Source organism: Mus caroli, unplaced genomic scaffold, assembly GCF_978045245.1.
Source record: "Mus caroli unplaced genomic scaffold, Mus_caroli_1 scaffold_9, whole genome shotgun sequence".
Lineage (NCBI taxonomy): Eukaryota > Metazoa > Chordata > Mammalia > Rodentia > Muridae > Mus > Mus caroli.
The window spans coordinates 92720986-92737417 of record NW_028227264.1 but is presented as its reverse complement, the minus strand read 5'-3'; the positions used below and the strand labels follow the sequence as shown (position 1 = coordinate 92737417).

At 39.2% G+C, this 16432-nt stretch overlaps 1 protein-coding gene across 3 annotated transcripts in view; it reads right to left on the bottom strand.

The window, feature by feature from the left end:
• Positions 1 to 1791: 1791 nt before the first annotated feature.
• Cdk17 (cyclin dependent kinase 17) overlaps positions 1792 to 16432 on the bottom strand; it is a 77910-nt gene continuing 63269 nt past the window's right edge. For all 3 annotated transcript variants that reach the window (XM_029482418.2, XM_029482417.2, XM_021174696.3), the window contains 9 exons: positions 15820 to 15882; positions 13778 to 13901; positions 10314 to 10434; positions 7771 to 7868; positions 7146 to 7251; positions 6340 to 6382; positions 5430 to 5520; positions 4095 to 4172; positions 1792 to 3554 (listed from right to left, as the gene is read on the bottom strand). In XM_029482418.2, the coding sequence (XP_029338278.1) occupies positions 3517 to 3554; positions 4095 to 4172; positions 5430 to 5520; positions 6340 to 6382; positions 7146 to 7251; positions 7771 to 7868; positions 10314 to 10434; positions 13778 to 13901; positions 15820 to 15882 (762 nt within the window). In that variant the 3' untranslated portion in view covers positions 1792 to 3516. The remainder of the gene's footprint in view (positions 3555 to 4094; positions 4173 to 5429; positions 5521 to 6339; positions 6383 to 7145; positions 7252 to 7770; positions 7869 to 10313; positions 10435 to 13777; positions 13902 to 15819; positions 15883 to 16432) is intronic.

Below are 16432 nucleotides of genomic sequence, written 5' to 3'. Positions count from 1 at the left end.
TCCAAATTATAAATGAAAAAAGTCAAACTATTTCTTCCTGCAGATGATGTAATTTTGTATGTAGACGATCATAAAGAATGGACCAAAAAAAAAAAAAACCTTTAAAAAGGCAACAAATACAATAAAAGATCAAAAAAAAATCATCTGTACTTACAAGCACTAGCAATGAAAAACAAACAAACAGAAATGAAGAAAATTATCCCGCTTGCACCAGCAGCAATAAATACTGAGGAGTAAACTCAAGCATGGAGGGGAAAACTTTTATGTAAAAACTACTAAAGCTGCTGAGAACAGTTAAAGATAATCTAAATAAACAAAGGACTCCCTGAACTCAAGGACCAGGAAAAGGGTTGTTAAGAGAGAGAGCAGTACCCAGCTGTGGAGACAGGCCTTACAAGTCAGGGCAATCCTCACTGTGACCCCACCCTGGGCTTTCTGCTGGCCTTTTGTGGAACTAGGAACTGAGTGAGAAGTGACATTTAAACTCCAGCCTCCCTGGGCATCTACAAGCAAGTGAAAGCTGTCAGAGAGCAGGAGGAAGTAACTGAAAATCACATGCTTTGTAAGGACAGATTGGGAGTCCATACAACAAAGCAACCTTATTGTTAAAACTGGCAAAATGTTTACGTGAATAGCTTTTCTTCAAAGGAGGTATACATAAGGCAATGAAAAGAAAGAAAACAAAACCCAACCAAAAGACACTCAGCATAGGTAACCATTAGTAAATGTCAATACAGCCTACAATGAAATAGGTCTTCATGCCTACGAACATGATGATGGTACTGGTGATACCAAGTACTGAAGGATAAGAATTCTCTCTTACATGTCACTAGGAATTTAATAGTGCGGTCGCTGTGGGAAAGAGCTCAGAAAGTCTAGTACAGAACGAGGTCTGGCCAGCAATCTCACTTCTAGTGTATACACGCCAAGGAGATAGAGACAGGAACTCAAGCATGCGTGCACACCAATGTTCACAGTCTTTACAATGCTCAGTCACAACGCAACATCAGCCAGCCATCAAGAGAAACTCTGAAAATAGGATGTGGAAAGAAATAAGCCAAACTGGTATGGTTGCAAGGACAGAAAGTATCTAGACTAGGAAAATTCATAGATACAGAGAGTAAATTAATAGTTCTGAGAAGCTTGGCGGGAGAAGTGGAGTATTTTACTAAGTTCAATTTCTGAAAAAGGAAGACAATTCGGGAAAGAAATCAACATCACTGTTATGTTGTGAATGCAGTTAATATCGTAAAGAGGGTCGTGAGTCTGAAAGATAGATTAGAACATATTAAATATCCTTTCAAACTAAGCTGATAAAATGCCTGAGTGAAGGACCCTGGGTGTGCTGAGTGATATAGCACCTCTTACCTTCAGAATTCTTGTCAGTTTAAGAGGCTTGTGAGAGTTCCAGGTTCAGTCTTTCCAAGTTTTAAGTCTCCTCTCTGCAGTTTCCAGGATCAGGATAAGGCTGAAACGTTACAAACAAAAGCAACCCATGCACATTTCTTAACCGTAAGTCCCTAGGCCCCCTAGAAAGAATTTTAAATAATGCCTGTATACTCTTTATATGTAAGAATCAAGCTTACCGACAAATTAAGGCCGATTTGCAAATCAAATTAACAACTCTGATACTTCATAAGTAAAGAATAGTATCTCAGGAGATCACATAAGGGACTAACCAAAGGGTCGGCACGAACATAACGTGGCTGTCACTTTCAGCACAGTGACATCTTGTTACCTGACAATGGTACTACAGAAGGAAGATGACCCCAGTGTGCACAGCTTTCTTCCCCAATAAAGAACAGTGACTCCACAAAAATCACATTTTATATAACACAGAGATTTAGTTATTATAAATTTCAAAACAAATGAAGGAATTTTCACATAATATTTATAACCTTCAAAGTACAATATTAATACATGTCTGTCAGTTAGAAATAACAGCAGTTAGGCTACAGGGCTTAACATAAAACCAGCTGACAACTGTGAAAGCAGCAGTGGTCCAATATTCACCATTACATATGAATCTGTTTCTTCCAGAACTTTCTTTTTTTAAAAAAAATTAAAATTTCAGTATTGTGAAATATTAAAATAACATCCCCAAACATGCCACAATCACTATTCACAAATAAAGTTAAAATGAAATATACAAAAACTCACTTAATACTGTTAAATAACAAACAATAAACTACAGAATTTCCTGAACAGAAATGAGAGGACCCTGAATGTTTACAGTGAATGGCAGGACAAAAATTAAGTTATAACTATTTTCATGATATAAGGCAAACACATGAGCATTGCAAACTATAACCATTTAAGATTTATAGTTGTAAGATGCACTAACCAATAGTCCTTAACAATGAGCGCAAATGCCTAAGACACGATTAGCAACACCAAGTGTCTGTGATGTTCAAGGAGATGCATAATTCAAGTTACACTGTTAGTGTCTCTGATGAGCAGATAACACCCACAACACTGAAGCAGTCCTCTGGGTTCTTCTTTCTCATTTCTAATTCATTGTGGCTCCATTTAAAGACACAGCACAGCTTTCAGCTCATTCAAGTGAACGTTATTGAAACACACAAAGCCCCCAAATGAAAGAAACGGTCCCTCAAAATGAAGTATTCTCTAATAAGAGAAATGTGCTTAAGACGAACAGCGGCAAGGCCTTTCCTGTTTGAATGACTTATGTGGCTAAATTTTAACTAAAAGCACAGTGTGAAAGAGCTAACCACGTGAAGGAGCATACACATATGCAGTAGACATTTCTAAGAGGAGGAATAGGTAAAAATAAATAACTCCGTGTTTTAGTTTATTGGTATCTGACGTGGAAACCCAAAATGTCTGCTACTCATTTGCTTGCATCAACCTTTGCATTGCATGCTTCCGAAACACACTGTGCTGACCACCTCTCAGCCTCGCTATTGGCCAATGCGCCTAAGAAATGATATGTAGCACGAACTTCGAGTGTTCACGATGGCTCACTTATTCTACTGCTAAGCAAAGCTAAAATATACATTCCAGGAAACACTGCAGTTTAATCTTTAAAACAAACAAACAAACAAACAACAACAACAAAATGCAGCAGTCAAACAATTTGTGAGGAGAAACAGATGCGTTCACATATAATAAAGCCACTGCAACTTCTTCAGGCATTCAACTGTTGTGTTAAATAAACAGACAGTAGTTATTTAGCAGCAATGATTCCGCAAATAAATAATGCACTGTGTTTCTCAGTCCGGCACAAATCTGCAGCTACAGTTACATTGATAGCTGTAACCTACTGGCTCTACTGGCGGAGAAGACCTTAAAACCAACTGTACAAAAAAAAATTGTCACACTGTGACAACAAATATAAAAACAATCTGTAGGTCTGAAATAAAAAGACTCCACTGGGAAGAGGACAGTGCTGACACACGGAGATCCCAAGTCCAGCACAAGAAATGACTGCCTTCAGCTCTGAGTCCATGGCTGATAAGAAAGGCTGGAGCTGGGCTTGAGACCAAGTTACCAGACTTAAAAGAGCATGCTCTGTCTTCTGTTCTTCCCATGTCCTAAAATATAAAGTCATTTTATGAGGCAGTTCAAAGTTCAGGTTTTTTTTATCCCACATACAGTATTTGGTGACTCTAGGAAGCTAAAGTTCCCACCAGCAAACGCTAACATTCCACGGTTAGTGATCGGCACTGTCTTAAGTGACCTCTGTGTTGACGGGGTCAGTCTACAGCGTCTAGGCTTCCAAGTGATGAAGCTGATGACTAGGCATGCACAGGCTGTGTCTTCTGCCTCGGGCACCAGGGATGGCGTGTGCAGAGGTCAAGCAAGGTCACTTGTGAAAGGTCTCTGCCATCTGTAGCTTTCAGGATCCCTGACTTGACTGAATCACATTTCTCTCTGAAGATTTACTGAGCTGCCCCCATCATACACAACAGCAAGTATGTGCAATTCTAAACATACAGAGTTGTGGGATGCACTGTACATTTTTTGTTTGTTTGTTACATCGATAATTTTACTGATCAATTTATCAACCCAAAGCTTGGTTCCACGTGAAAAAATTCATGATCGACATGTGAAATGGTTTATGACAAACACACCTGTCTCTGGATAGGAAGAGTTTCGAAAACCCGGGTCCTTTTGCAACTGAATCTCTTTCAAACTGAATATTGATACGCCTAAAATGAACAGACAGAAATTACCAGATATTAATGACAAATCTAGATCAACTGTAATTATTCAAAAAGCACATACTGATTCAATGTCAAACATCCATCCTGTGTCCCCAAGGTTATGGCCCCATGGAAAGATTTCCCATTTGTCCCTAAGTTCTAAACAGAAAACCAAATTCTATGCGAGAAGTCTTGTGGATTTTCTGATGGGTTTTGCTACTGACTGTTCCGCAGCCCTCAGTTAAGAAGCACTGCCTAGTGAAAGGGAATGGGGAGACGGTGACAGCTTCCACAGCTGAGTTCCCAAACCCTGCCCTCCTTCCCCGCTCAGCCCACTTTAAACACTGGACTAATTTAAGGCAGCATGGACAAAATTAAAGAGTTACTTGAGGCCTGGGAAGTTTTCTACTTTAGTGATTTTGATAATAGACTCACTAATTTCTTAGGAATAGTACAGTCAGAGCAACCGCAAGAAAGGGAGGCTTCCTTTGTATCGTCTCAGGAAGAAAATCACTTTCTCCAGGAAGCCATCTTGTTACTCTGTGTTTCACTAATCTTTACAGAAGTGTGTGTGTGTGTGTGTGTGTGTATACACTCACTATTTTGACTAGGCTGGCTAGTGAGCTCTCAGGGTCCCCACCATGCCAAGTCCTGTGGTTACAGAGGTGTAGGACAGTGCCTTTACAGGGGGCCTGGTGACCCGAACTCAGGTCTGCACACCATGCAACAAACTTTGCTCACGGCGCTACCTATCCAATCTAGAGATCCACTTTTAACAAAGAAACTGAGCCAGATTAGGGCTAAGGATGATGTTGCCAGCATATTCTAATTTGAATCAAGGAAGATTAATGATTCACACTCAAATATGATGGATTTCTTTTTTTTTTTTTTTTTTTTTTGGTTTTTCGAGACAGGGTTTCTCTTTATAGCTCTGGCTGTCCTGGAGCTCACTTTGTAGACCAGGCTGGCCTCGAACTCAGAAATCCGCCTGCCTCTGCCTCCCGAGTGCTGGGATTAAAGGCGTGCGCCACCACGCCCGGCATGATGGATTTCTTAATGAGTAGAGACAACATACTCAGAGTTACAAGACATGAACAAGGAAAACAAGACAAGAAAAACTTCCTTGGAAAAATTATGATCTGATTACAAAAATTACTAAAATCTTAGGTATAAAAATCAACAACCACGTCTTTTTAATTCCATAACCTCCTGATCCTCAACCCTAGAAAAACGAACAGAGGAACGAGCGTGAGGGCTCCTTACTCTCGGGTAAAGCATGTATCCTCGGCCCCAGACTGCGGAAGTACACGTGCTTCATGGCCTCTTCTGCTGGAACCCTCTTCTTAGATTCATACTGTGAAAAAGCAAGAAGTGGCTCATCAACCTCTGTCTAATTACTGTAAGAAGTTGAAGGAGGGTAAATTAGTATTTAGAAGTACTTTTAAAAACTCCTGATTACTTAATATGACAATTTTCTAACATCACTTTAGAATCCTCCCAATACACTCAAAGTAGGAGAATAATTCTATCTCAATTCCACATTTCCTAGCTAAGCCTCCAAATAAAAAATTAGATTCTTGTATTTTTCTGAAGTGGTGAAAAATTAAAATATTCAATCTTTAATGCTCCTTTTCTTTGTGAACTGTGAAATGTACTGACAGAAGCATGCCCAGTGCCTTTACAGCCGACATTCTCAGCAGATAAAGCCCATTGCTCCTCTCCTAATGACACAACTTAGATTTGCTCAAGATGTTCATGCTTCCAACTCCAACAGACAAATCATGACTGTTCTAGGTCGAGGCTAACTCCCCAAATCCCAGACTCTCTTTGTGTTGTTTTGTTTCTACAATGAATGCTCTGGCCAGTGAGACTTGGGAAAAGCCTATGCTTTCGAGATATAAGAGAGTTAATGTGGCTACCCTGTCGTCTCTTCTTCCTGCTCTGGGGAAAACAGAGGAGGAGTGCTATTTGAAAGTGCAGTATCCGCCATGGCAGGAAGCACAAAGAAGCAGAGGGCACAGAGCATGAGCTGCAAAGAACATGGCTCTGAGCTGCTGACGCATCCTAAAAGCACAGTAGTCATCCTATTGTTGCAACAGTACTTGATGGGGTTACCTATGAGGAAAGTGACACTTATTGATTCATTTAACTTTATAAAATAAGATTGACTTACCTGAAGAAATTTTGTTATCAATTCAATTCCTTCAGAATCTAACCTAGAAACAAAAAAATAAATCAAAACAAGTGTCCATTTATTCTTTTATGATAGAAACCTTTCAGATAAAATTATTTTCCATATGCTTCCATTTGCCAAATTTAAGTGCCCTAAAATAACTATCTTTACTGCTTTCAAAGACCCAACTCTGTTTATCCCTAAAAAGTTCATCTTGCTATTTGATTGAGAACAAATCATGAATAGACTGCCATTCACAATTTTAATATTCAAGAAAAATTACTAATAGAAATTTTGAAGTTAGCATTCTATCCCCAAAGTACCCTCTATTATAAGGAAAGTTTAAATAGGGTACAAATATTCAGTGTGTCAATGAAGGCAGACACACCAAAATATCACCGTCCCAGCATATAGGTTAAAAAATTGAGACAGTGACCCCAAAATATATCAATGGCGTTCAAAATAGATAATCCATCAAGAAGATTATACAAAACAACCTGCTAAGCAATAGCTACTATAAAGTATTAAGTTCAAAAACACTTCAGCAATATGGCTAAAAGACCAATGACATAGCCAATATAACTCCTAGGCAGGAGTGCTGTCTTCACCTTTGTGGATCTACCTACATAAGCCCTGGAATTCTAATATACGTATTCTATATTCCCTTTACAGCTCAATTCTATTTACATGCTTTGGTGGTTCTTGGCCATTGATGTCAAAGGAAGGGATAAATTGAATGAACTTGAAAATCAAATGAGGGTACTGAGTCACGAGAGTCTGCCCTTCTCACTTAAGAAAAAAAATACCTGGGTGCGTGATTAATTAGAGGTTGTGGCTTGTATTTTGGGAAGTTGTAGTTCTTGAATTCATCATTTGAAGAAACACCTGGCCAAGTTTCCTGAGATGGAGTTCCTGAATTAAAAGAATAAATTCATGATAAGCATTTAAATTATATGCATGCAAACATATATATCAACAGGCATAAGTAAGAACTATCCTTAAGAACATCATACTTTTATTAAATGATTTAACTTTTTCAATTGAAATGAAAATAATATTTTGTGTGTGTGTGTATGTGTGTGTGTGTGTGTGTACACTGTGTGTACACTTAGGGATACTACATATATACATGTAGATTGGGGCCAATGAAAATATGCCCTAAATAAGATAAAACTCCCTTTCTATCCTCATGGCATCACCTACACTAGGAATAGCTCTTAATAATATGTATAAGGTCAAATCTTATTTCCTAAAACCTTTATGAAATGAAGCTAACTGAGTTGGCTTGAAGATCCCCTGTAACAAGTAAGCCAGCTGCAGTTCTTATCAGAATAGCTATGGATACATGTTATACGCATGCTTTACCGACACAGTCCTAATTTAACTAGTCAACTGCAGGTGTGAATCATGGGAAAAAGACTTCTTTCTTACCTAGTAGTCGAAATATTAAATGCAGTTCATCTTCCACAGTTGACCCTGGAAACAGTGGTCTTCCAGAAGCCATTTCAAAGAAAATACAGCCAACTCCCCTTTAAAATGCATCATTTAAAAAAAAGAGAGAGAGAGAAAGAAAAAAAAAAATCAATCCATTTACCCATTGGTTAGCACAAGATAATTTTTTTTCAAGATTGCTGTTCTGGAGAATTTTAGATCAGGTTCCCAGAAAATTTTCTGTACAGATACTTTTGAATCCAACAAATTTATTAAATTTACAATCTCACTACTACTAATGCTACTAATCCTTTTCCCCACTTAAAACCTCTAGCTTTCTTTTATGTAAGATTCTTAAAGAATAAAACAACACTTACTAGTGATGGAGTGCTGACTATCGCTATGGCAATCTGGGAGGTGACAGTGGCTACAGCAGCTCAGAGTCAAGTGAATGAATGATTCGCTCAGAGAGAAGTGAATGAGTGATTTGCTCAGAGGGAGATGATTCAGAGAGAAGTAAATGAGTGATTTGCTCAGAGAGAAGTGAATAAGTGACTCATGCCCGATGCAGGAAGCAGTGACTATAGCAGATTGCTGTGGCTAGGGACTGTGTAAGGGCGGGAAGAGGAGGACGAGGCTCAGAGAACAGGCATTATCATTTGGGAACTAGGTGGTCCATGGAAGGTTGCGACACAGTACTTCCACAGCACTGCTCACAGGCAGTAAAACTTCACAAAACTGAACATAGTACATGGGAAATAAAATGGCACGTTGTTATAGGAAGCAGTATGATGATCCCTCAACATTTAAAAATACAATTGCTATGGCCCGCGATCTCACTTTTGGGTAAATAAGCAAGAGAGCCCAATGCAGCGTCGTGAAACGCTAGGTACATCCCCGTCAAAGCAGCATCACTTACAGTGGTGACGGAAGAGACTCAAGTGCCGAACAAGTACACAAAGTGTGGTGTGTATGCACAAGGACGTGAGGAGACTCACTACAGACAGTGCTGATGGACGATGAAGACGCCATGGTAACCGAGAAGAGCTGAGTAAGTCAGCAAAAGGCAGACAAGTATGGCAGAATCTCACTTGCATGGGGTACTCGGGACAGGCACATTCAGAGAGAAGAAGTAGTGACCCGGTTTCCAAGGAAAATTGGAAGAATGGTTGTCCAACAGGTAAAGTTTCAGTTAAAAGAGTAAATTTTTGGAATTTTAAAAAGATGGATAGTGGAGATGGTTGTACAACAGTGTAATGAACTTAGTGCCTCAAAACCACCACAGTTAAACTAGGTAAAACTATAAATTTTATCTTATACATATCAGAACTACGGAAAAAAGTCCTACAAATGAGATTCTATGCAATTGCTCAAGACAGGAAAACCAGCATTAACTTATCAGGACATAAGGAGTACATGATAAACACAGCCACGATTGAGAAAGGAGCTGCCTCTGAGGCCAGGCCCGCTCAGGAAAGGACTGAGGACAAACCCCGGGGAATTAATTTCTAAGTGTGGCCCTGTTGGGTGAGGAGCATGCCAACGGGCAGACTGTGATGAGCCCTCAACAGAGCTGGGAGAGTCAGGCTTGCTTGCTCGAACAGCAAAGAGAGCAACTTTGCTAAAAGAAAACATCTGGATTAAGAACTAGGCCGGATTAAGTTAGAAAGGGAAGTTTATAGACTATGAAACTCTATCTACTGGATCAAGGAAATGCAATTTGTAGTGCATAGGCAGTGATGGTGTTAGCCAAGCACAGGGGCACTGAGGCATCTACTGGCTTGGCCGTGGCTCAGTGGCTAGAGTGCTTTTTACACAGCGTGAGAAGAAGCTGAGTCCAGATCCTCTGCACCCATGCACACAGTGCTACACCCAACCGAGACAGGCAGACCCCAGGTTGTGCTGGCCAGTCTGTCTATCCAGGTTCAATGGAAGACTGCCTCAAATAAATACATAAATAAATAGACAAATAAATAAATAAATAAATAACTTTTTAAAAGTGAAAAGAGGTATCTGAGCATGCTTCATGCTGACCTTTGGCCTCCATTGTGTATGCACGTACAGGCAAGTGCACTTGAACACACATGTACATATATCTATAACACATATATACATATATGTAATATGCATAAGAAGATCTTTGAAACTCTAATTACTAGTTTTAGACCAACTTAAAGTAGGTATATTTTCTATATTAAACAATACTTTTTGAATTGCTATGTGTCACATACTCCTCTAAAAAGTGCTCTTTGCACATTGGCTCATTCAGGCTTAATACCATCAGGCTTAATGACTTTCTCATTACTGTGCCCACCTCCTTAACGGAGGAGATAAAGGCATGGGCTACTAATGTGAATAAGATGGTTAGTCTAATATTAGCGGTAGATTATAGTTAAATTTAAATAGTTTTATTTCCACACCTCAATTCTTACTCAGTGCTCAAACTCTTTGAAATAACTCTTTAAAAATAAGCATTTGTCAGTATGCCCTGTTAACAGCTATGCTCTTTCAAAACTATAAACGGCAATGGCATCTGTAGTTACCACATGTCGATCTGTGTTGAGTATTCTGAGGATCCAAGAAGCACATCAGGTGGTCGATACCACAGTGTGACAACTTCATTTGAGTAGGTCTTTGTGGGAACTGACTTGGCTCTGGCTAGTCCTTTACAGAGAAAAGAAAACAGAAGAATTAAAAAGACTGAGATCCATTAACATGCTGAAGGTCTTAGCCCCTACTGTCGCCATGACCCATTTCAAGAGATGCCAACTCTATAGCCTCCTGCAACTTCAAAAAAGTAGATTTATAAACTCTGTTGAGTGTATGTAGTCCTGGGCCAAGTCAATATTATATAATTAAACTGAACACAGTAATTATACAGCGAGAGACAAGGCTGGTGCAGTGTCTGTCTGAGTTCATCTAAACTTAAGATATTTTCTGTTGATGAGTCAGGATGCCGGAATTATTTCCCACTGGAATTAACCCAAAATAGGTCAGTGATGCTGAGGCGCAGTTTACTTGCTACCGTTATAAGCTAGCTATCACTTTTTAACTCAAATCACATGTTTTTGTTTGTTTGTTTGTTTGTTTGTTTTACTATACTATGTTTTAAAATTTTAAACCTCAAAATCATTGGTATACGATCAGTTGGATTTTACTGGCAATTTCCTTGAACCTATTAGGCAGTTTCCCTGGAATAAAATTCAGCAGTCTTTGTCTATTTTAATGATCTAAATGATATGAATAACTTCAGAATAAGAGGCCTTGATACTCTGGGATAATACCAACTGCTGTAAACAACTGTCTGCCTTGTCAACCGTGTATGGACTCCACTGTGTTCAGAGACAGATCGGTTCCCAACCTTCTTGCTTTGCCACTGGTGGAGAGTTAGCTCCACCAGTTAGCCTCTAGATTGTAGTCACTGAGTTTACATCTGAAGAAGAAACATAACCTTATTTTTACCATATATTTTGTTTCAAGTAACAAGGGTACTTAGGCTAAGATTGCTGTTATGTAAGACTTTATGTATCTTGTGAAAAAAATTGAAGAAGAAAAATGTCATACACAGTAATTCAACACTTCATTAAATTAATGTAATGCTGACATTATTTTAATTACAAATCATTACCCTAGCATTCCAGCTTGATACAGTCATGCCCAACAAATTATTTTTCCACACATTTTAGTAATTAGCAAGATGTAGGGTAGCTCTCTGATTCCTCTTCCTTGGTTTTTTGAGTCACTATACCACGGTGACCTTGTTTTTTTGTGAATTTCACTGAGTATAATATTGACATTTTCAAAGGAATCAAGAGTAAGTAAAAAAGGTAGGGCTGTAGTTCAGAGATAGTGCTTGCCTATCTTACTCAAGTCTCTCACTGTGATCCCCAGCACCATCAAGGAGGGGTAGGGGTGGGGGAGACTCAACTAACAGCGGAAATAATCAAAAGTAAACAACATTCATTACTTGAAGCCATATATGTATTTGCTATGCAACAACAACAACAACAAGCCAAGAATCAGAAACATGATGACTGTGTTGTGAGATTTGCTTTCTGGAGGCTAAAAGCATGAAATACTAGATTCAAAATATTTCAGATAAAAATTTCCCATGGCCTTTGACACACCCTTTGCATGATTCCACACAAGCTGCACGAAAAGCAGCTTGGCAAATCGAGGGAGGGGGTGCAGGGGCAAGTGTAAGGGAATGACATAACGATGCTCAGGAAGTAGAGACGGGATCTATACAAGCATACAAAATTAACCTGTAGCGTCTGCTTCAATCTCAGGTAGCCACAGCAAATCCCTTTCAAACAAACAATGTACTAAATAAACAAATGTCCATGAATAGCCAGGGCAAATCCAGCATTAAGTAAGAATGAGTTTTTAACTTGTTACTAAAATAACTTATTAAAATAATTCAAATTCTAAGTATATAACTCAAAATCAAAGCTACTCTAAAAATGTTCTTTCAATATAAAAAAAGTTTACTTCCTAAAAGCGAAGTGCATGTTACTGCGTTTTATTTTCGGAACGCATAAAATCAGATTAGCTAAAAGGCTATCCAGCAGCTAGTGAAGTCATCGAGCAGATAATAAAAGCAGTCAGCTGTGGTCAGCATATGGGGGCGGCCTTTCAGAGGCAGCTTCCAGCTCTCGGGATCTGGCATAAGCGCTTCAAACTTAAGAAGCCAAGTGCTTCTATTTACATGGGCCAGTGACATTTACCGTATCTGTAAGCTAACACTGAGAAAATGGAAAGGTGTTTATTTACAGAATAAAAACAAGGCACCATCAGGTGCAGCAACTCTGTCCTAGAATCATGGAATTCCAGAGACTGGGGCAGGATGATCATGAGGTTGGGGACAATGTAGCTGCACAGTGAGACCCTGACTCAAAAACACAAACGATGTGAACCTCAAGTGCTCACCAGTCATAAGCTGTCTGCAATAATACCTTAATAAAAAGTTATTTTCCAAGGCAAAAAAAAAAAAAAAACTTACATTCCTATCACTTATTTTAAATTTCATGTTAATAAAGGGTAATTGGATATCATTTTCTTTAGTATACATGATATATAGAGGACAGCAATCAAATTTGTAATCGCTCACATACATATGACAAGAATGAACCTCATAGAGACCAAGAGAAAAAGGAGGACCCTGCACATGGCCCCACCCCCAACTGGTGCATCTACGACACGGCTCCTGCATCTAAGGCTCAGGGAACAACTCCAAAGAGGGGACGGAAAGAGTGAAAAAGCGGGAGGAGCAGGAAATCTGCTGAAATGTCAGGGAAGCCACCACACCCATGAAATATCAACAAAGCTGCCCAACTCAGGTCTGAAGGGCAACAATTCATTTTTAAGAAAGCCAAATGTTAAAGTCTAAATAATCAGTCAGTCTATTGGTCCCAAATTTCCTAGAAAAAAATGGTGTTTCTTTAAAAAGAAAGAAAGAAAAGGACCCCTACGAATCTTTCTCTTTAGATTACTGTTGTTTCTGTGTGAGGTCAATGTGTTTTATGTTTATTCTTCATTTTATCACAAGAAATATTGTAATGACATATTCTAGGAAAATAAACTTTACTGCAGGATCAAGTATCCCAGGTATAACTGACACTTGTCCCCTAAAAATGTTAGCAGTGAAGACTACACATGCCCGCCCTGAATACCCCCAAATACACCAAGGAACCAGCGACTCTACTTCTTACTTGGTGTTGAGTCCTCAGTGCAGAGTGACCCAGGAAAAAGCAAGGAGCAGCAGTAATTCTGAGTGTGAGTTTATCTTTAGACACCATGGAAAGTCTTAGAAGTTCTAGAGGTCTCAGCATGCTTGGAAACACGTGCGTGTTCCTCACTAATAAACCATTCACCTAAATTCTATCACACATCTCTGAGCTACAGAGAACATGTCAAAACACACAGAAAATTGATGACACTCTGTGACATCAGTGGTCTTCTCGCTTAGCCACCTGGAAGTAATAATGACTATCTTATCTCTCCATACCAAAGTCAGCCAGCTTTAGTTCTCCTCTCTCATTAATGAGAAGGTTCTGTGGTTTCAAGTCCCGGTGCAACACTTTTCTTCTATGGCAATATGCCAGACCGCGGAGAATTTGGTACAGGAACAGCTACAGAAACAAATGAAAAGCAGTCTTACAGATAATGTAACAGGTCTTGCTATAAAGAAAAATCAAGCAATTAAAGCAATTAAAATGACATCTTTTCCTCTTGCAGCTATTTTCTGAATTTGATTGTTCATTGTTCAATTTAAAACATCAACTAGTTTTTAACCCAATGAGAACCAGGAAAATAAACACTACAAATAAAACTTTGAATAACAGCAGTTCATTGGTTAGAGGCCTATAGTTTGATTATAAAATTCTGTTGTAACAACCAAGCAAACCCTGTCACTGATTTCTCCTTCCAATGCACGCACAGGCGCGCGTGCGCGCACACACACACATACACAAACACTTCCCTGATCTGCAGCAGCATCACCTTAAAAGGGCATCATATTTGATGGTTTTTCAGAAGAGCCAGGCTATCAGAAGAGAAAAGTGCTGTTTAGCTCTGGCAAGCCATTTGCTATAAAAATAAGCGGCTCCTCACCCACCTCCTGGGCACTTGACTTTGAGCGCCTCCTACTCACTCTTCAAACTCCACTGTGACTCAGAAAGGGGCCCTGGCACTATTGTACTCTGAACGACGAGAAAGGGACTCCTGTAAGGTTAATGGCTAAGGGCTTTTGTGTATTTGAGAAGAAGGAAAGCGTTTTGAGTCTTTGTGGTTAGAAAAGGGAGGCTGCACACAGAAGATGCAGTGTCTTCGGGTCATGGCAGAGGATGTGGAGAGGCCCGAATGAATTCTCAGAAGCAGTTCCCAGAGTCGGCATTGCTATGTTCTGAGAACTCCAGAATTATTATCTCAGTATCTGTCACATTCTATCTTCGGAAAACCTTAAGTGTAATTTCAACAGCCAGACAATAAAATGCATTCCACCTTACAGCCGCCACTTGGACCTAACTTAAAAAGCAGGAATTTTGCAAACCTTTATCAAATTATGACAGCTAAACTCTATTCTCTTTCCAAATTATTGCTCTAAGTAGAGAAAGCAAAATTAGCAAAACAAAAATATATAAATGCTATTCATAACATTTTATAAAATATGATGAAATATTAAAAAAAAACCTCATAGAATGTATGAAAATCTATTCAAAATCCTGGTCTTAGCAATGCCCGTCTTCAGAGCACTCTGTTAGTAACAAACTGGCTTTCCTCTATTTCTACCAAATTACTATTTAAAGAAAATGTTAAATTTACTACCTACAGAATTAGAAATATCTCAACCACACATGACACACTGCCTTCTTCCAAAATAGGTTTCCAGGAACTATTGATTTTGCATAAATAAATCTTTGATAAAAAAAAAAATAGGGTATGCCAGTTAGGTCAAAGATATCTATTGTGAAAATTCAGCTATGTTAAATGCTTTTATGTTAAATAACTTTTGAGTTTCATCCGATAGTAGCTGTCTTAGCAAACTTCTCCAGAGTTACTCCAATTCTTAGATAACTAACACTACGAAAACATATCGATTTTCTTCTGATCACACAGATCTCTATTTCTAGCACAGCAATCAAGATACCTATACGTTTCTGACCTTGTCCAATTGACTATTTTAAATACTTCTTTCAATACATGAGTGACGTTTATTTTTCAAAGGGTCTTTCACAGTATGTACCCAACATTTGTATTTATTTTAAGGGCTTTTTATCCAGAACAGACTAGGATATCCATCCTACATAAGAGAATAAATTGTTGTCAAAGAAAATGTCAAAAATGTAAAAGACCTTTAAAGCAAAGCAGCACTCCAAAGGGTCTGGTTTTCTAACAGCTATAGCACAGTCAACAGATGCTGACTAAATATGCTTAGATGGTAGTAACCCAACCACGCCGATGGGAAACAACTTATGAGGCCAGTCTATGTGCCTGGGCGATCCAGTCCAGCTGTGCTGACACGGGCTCAGAAGTGCATGGACAACATACCTTGACATTGTGCATGCTCATGATGTTCCCACAGTCATCCATGTATTGCTTCAGGTCTTTGTCCTGAAAAGATGCGGCACTTTAGCACGTGACACGGTTTTGGGACAGCATGGCTGGTTACCTTGAGAGCTTTTTTCTTTTTTAAAGTATTTATTTATATGTTGGGGTACACACATATGTGTCATGGCATGCATGTGGGGGTCCAAGGACAACTCCAGGGAGCTGACTCTAGTCTATGGAAGCCCCAGGTACAGAACAAGCTGTCAGTCACGGTGGTAAACACCTCTACCCACAGAGCCATCTGCCCAGCCTAATGGTGTTTAATTTTTTTTATTATTATTTTTTTTATTCTTTAATCTTTTTTTACAGTCCAGTCTTTATACCCCCACCCCCACCCAGTCCCAGTCTGCCCTCTGACTGTTCCTCATCCCATACCTCCCCCAACCGCCGCCGTCTCCAAGAGGATGTCCCCACCCTTGCCCCTACCCCATCAGACCTCCCCTCTCCCTTGGGGCATTTAATTTTTAAAACTAAGTTGCTTTTCAAAGAAACATACAGAATTCATTACACCGCATTTAAATGCCAACAGTTAAACAACAATGTCCCTGAGGCT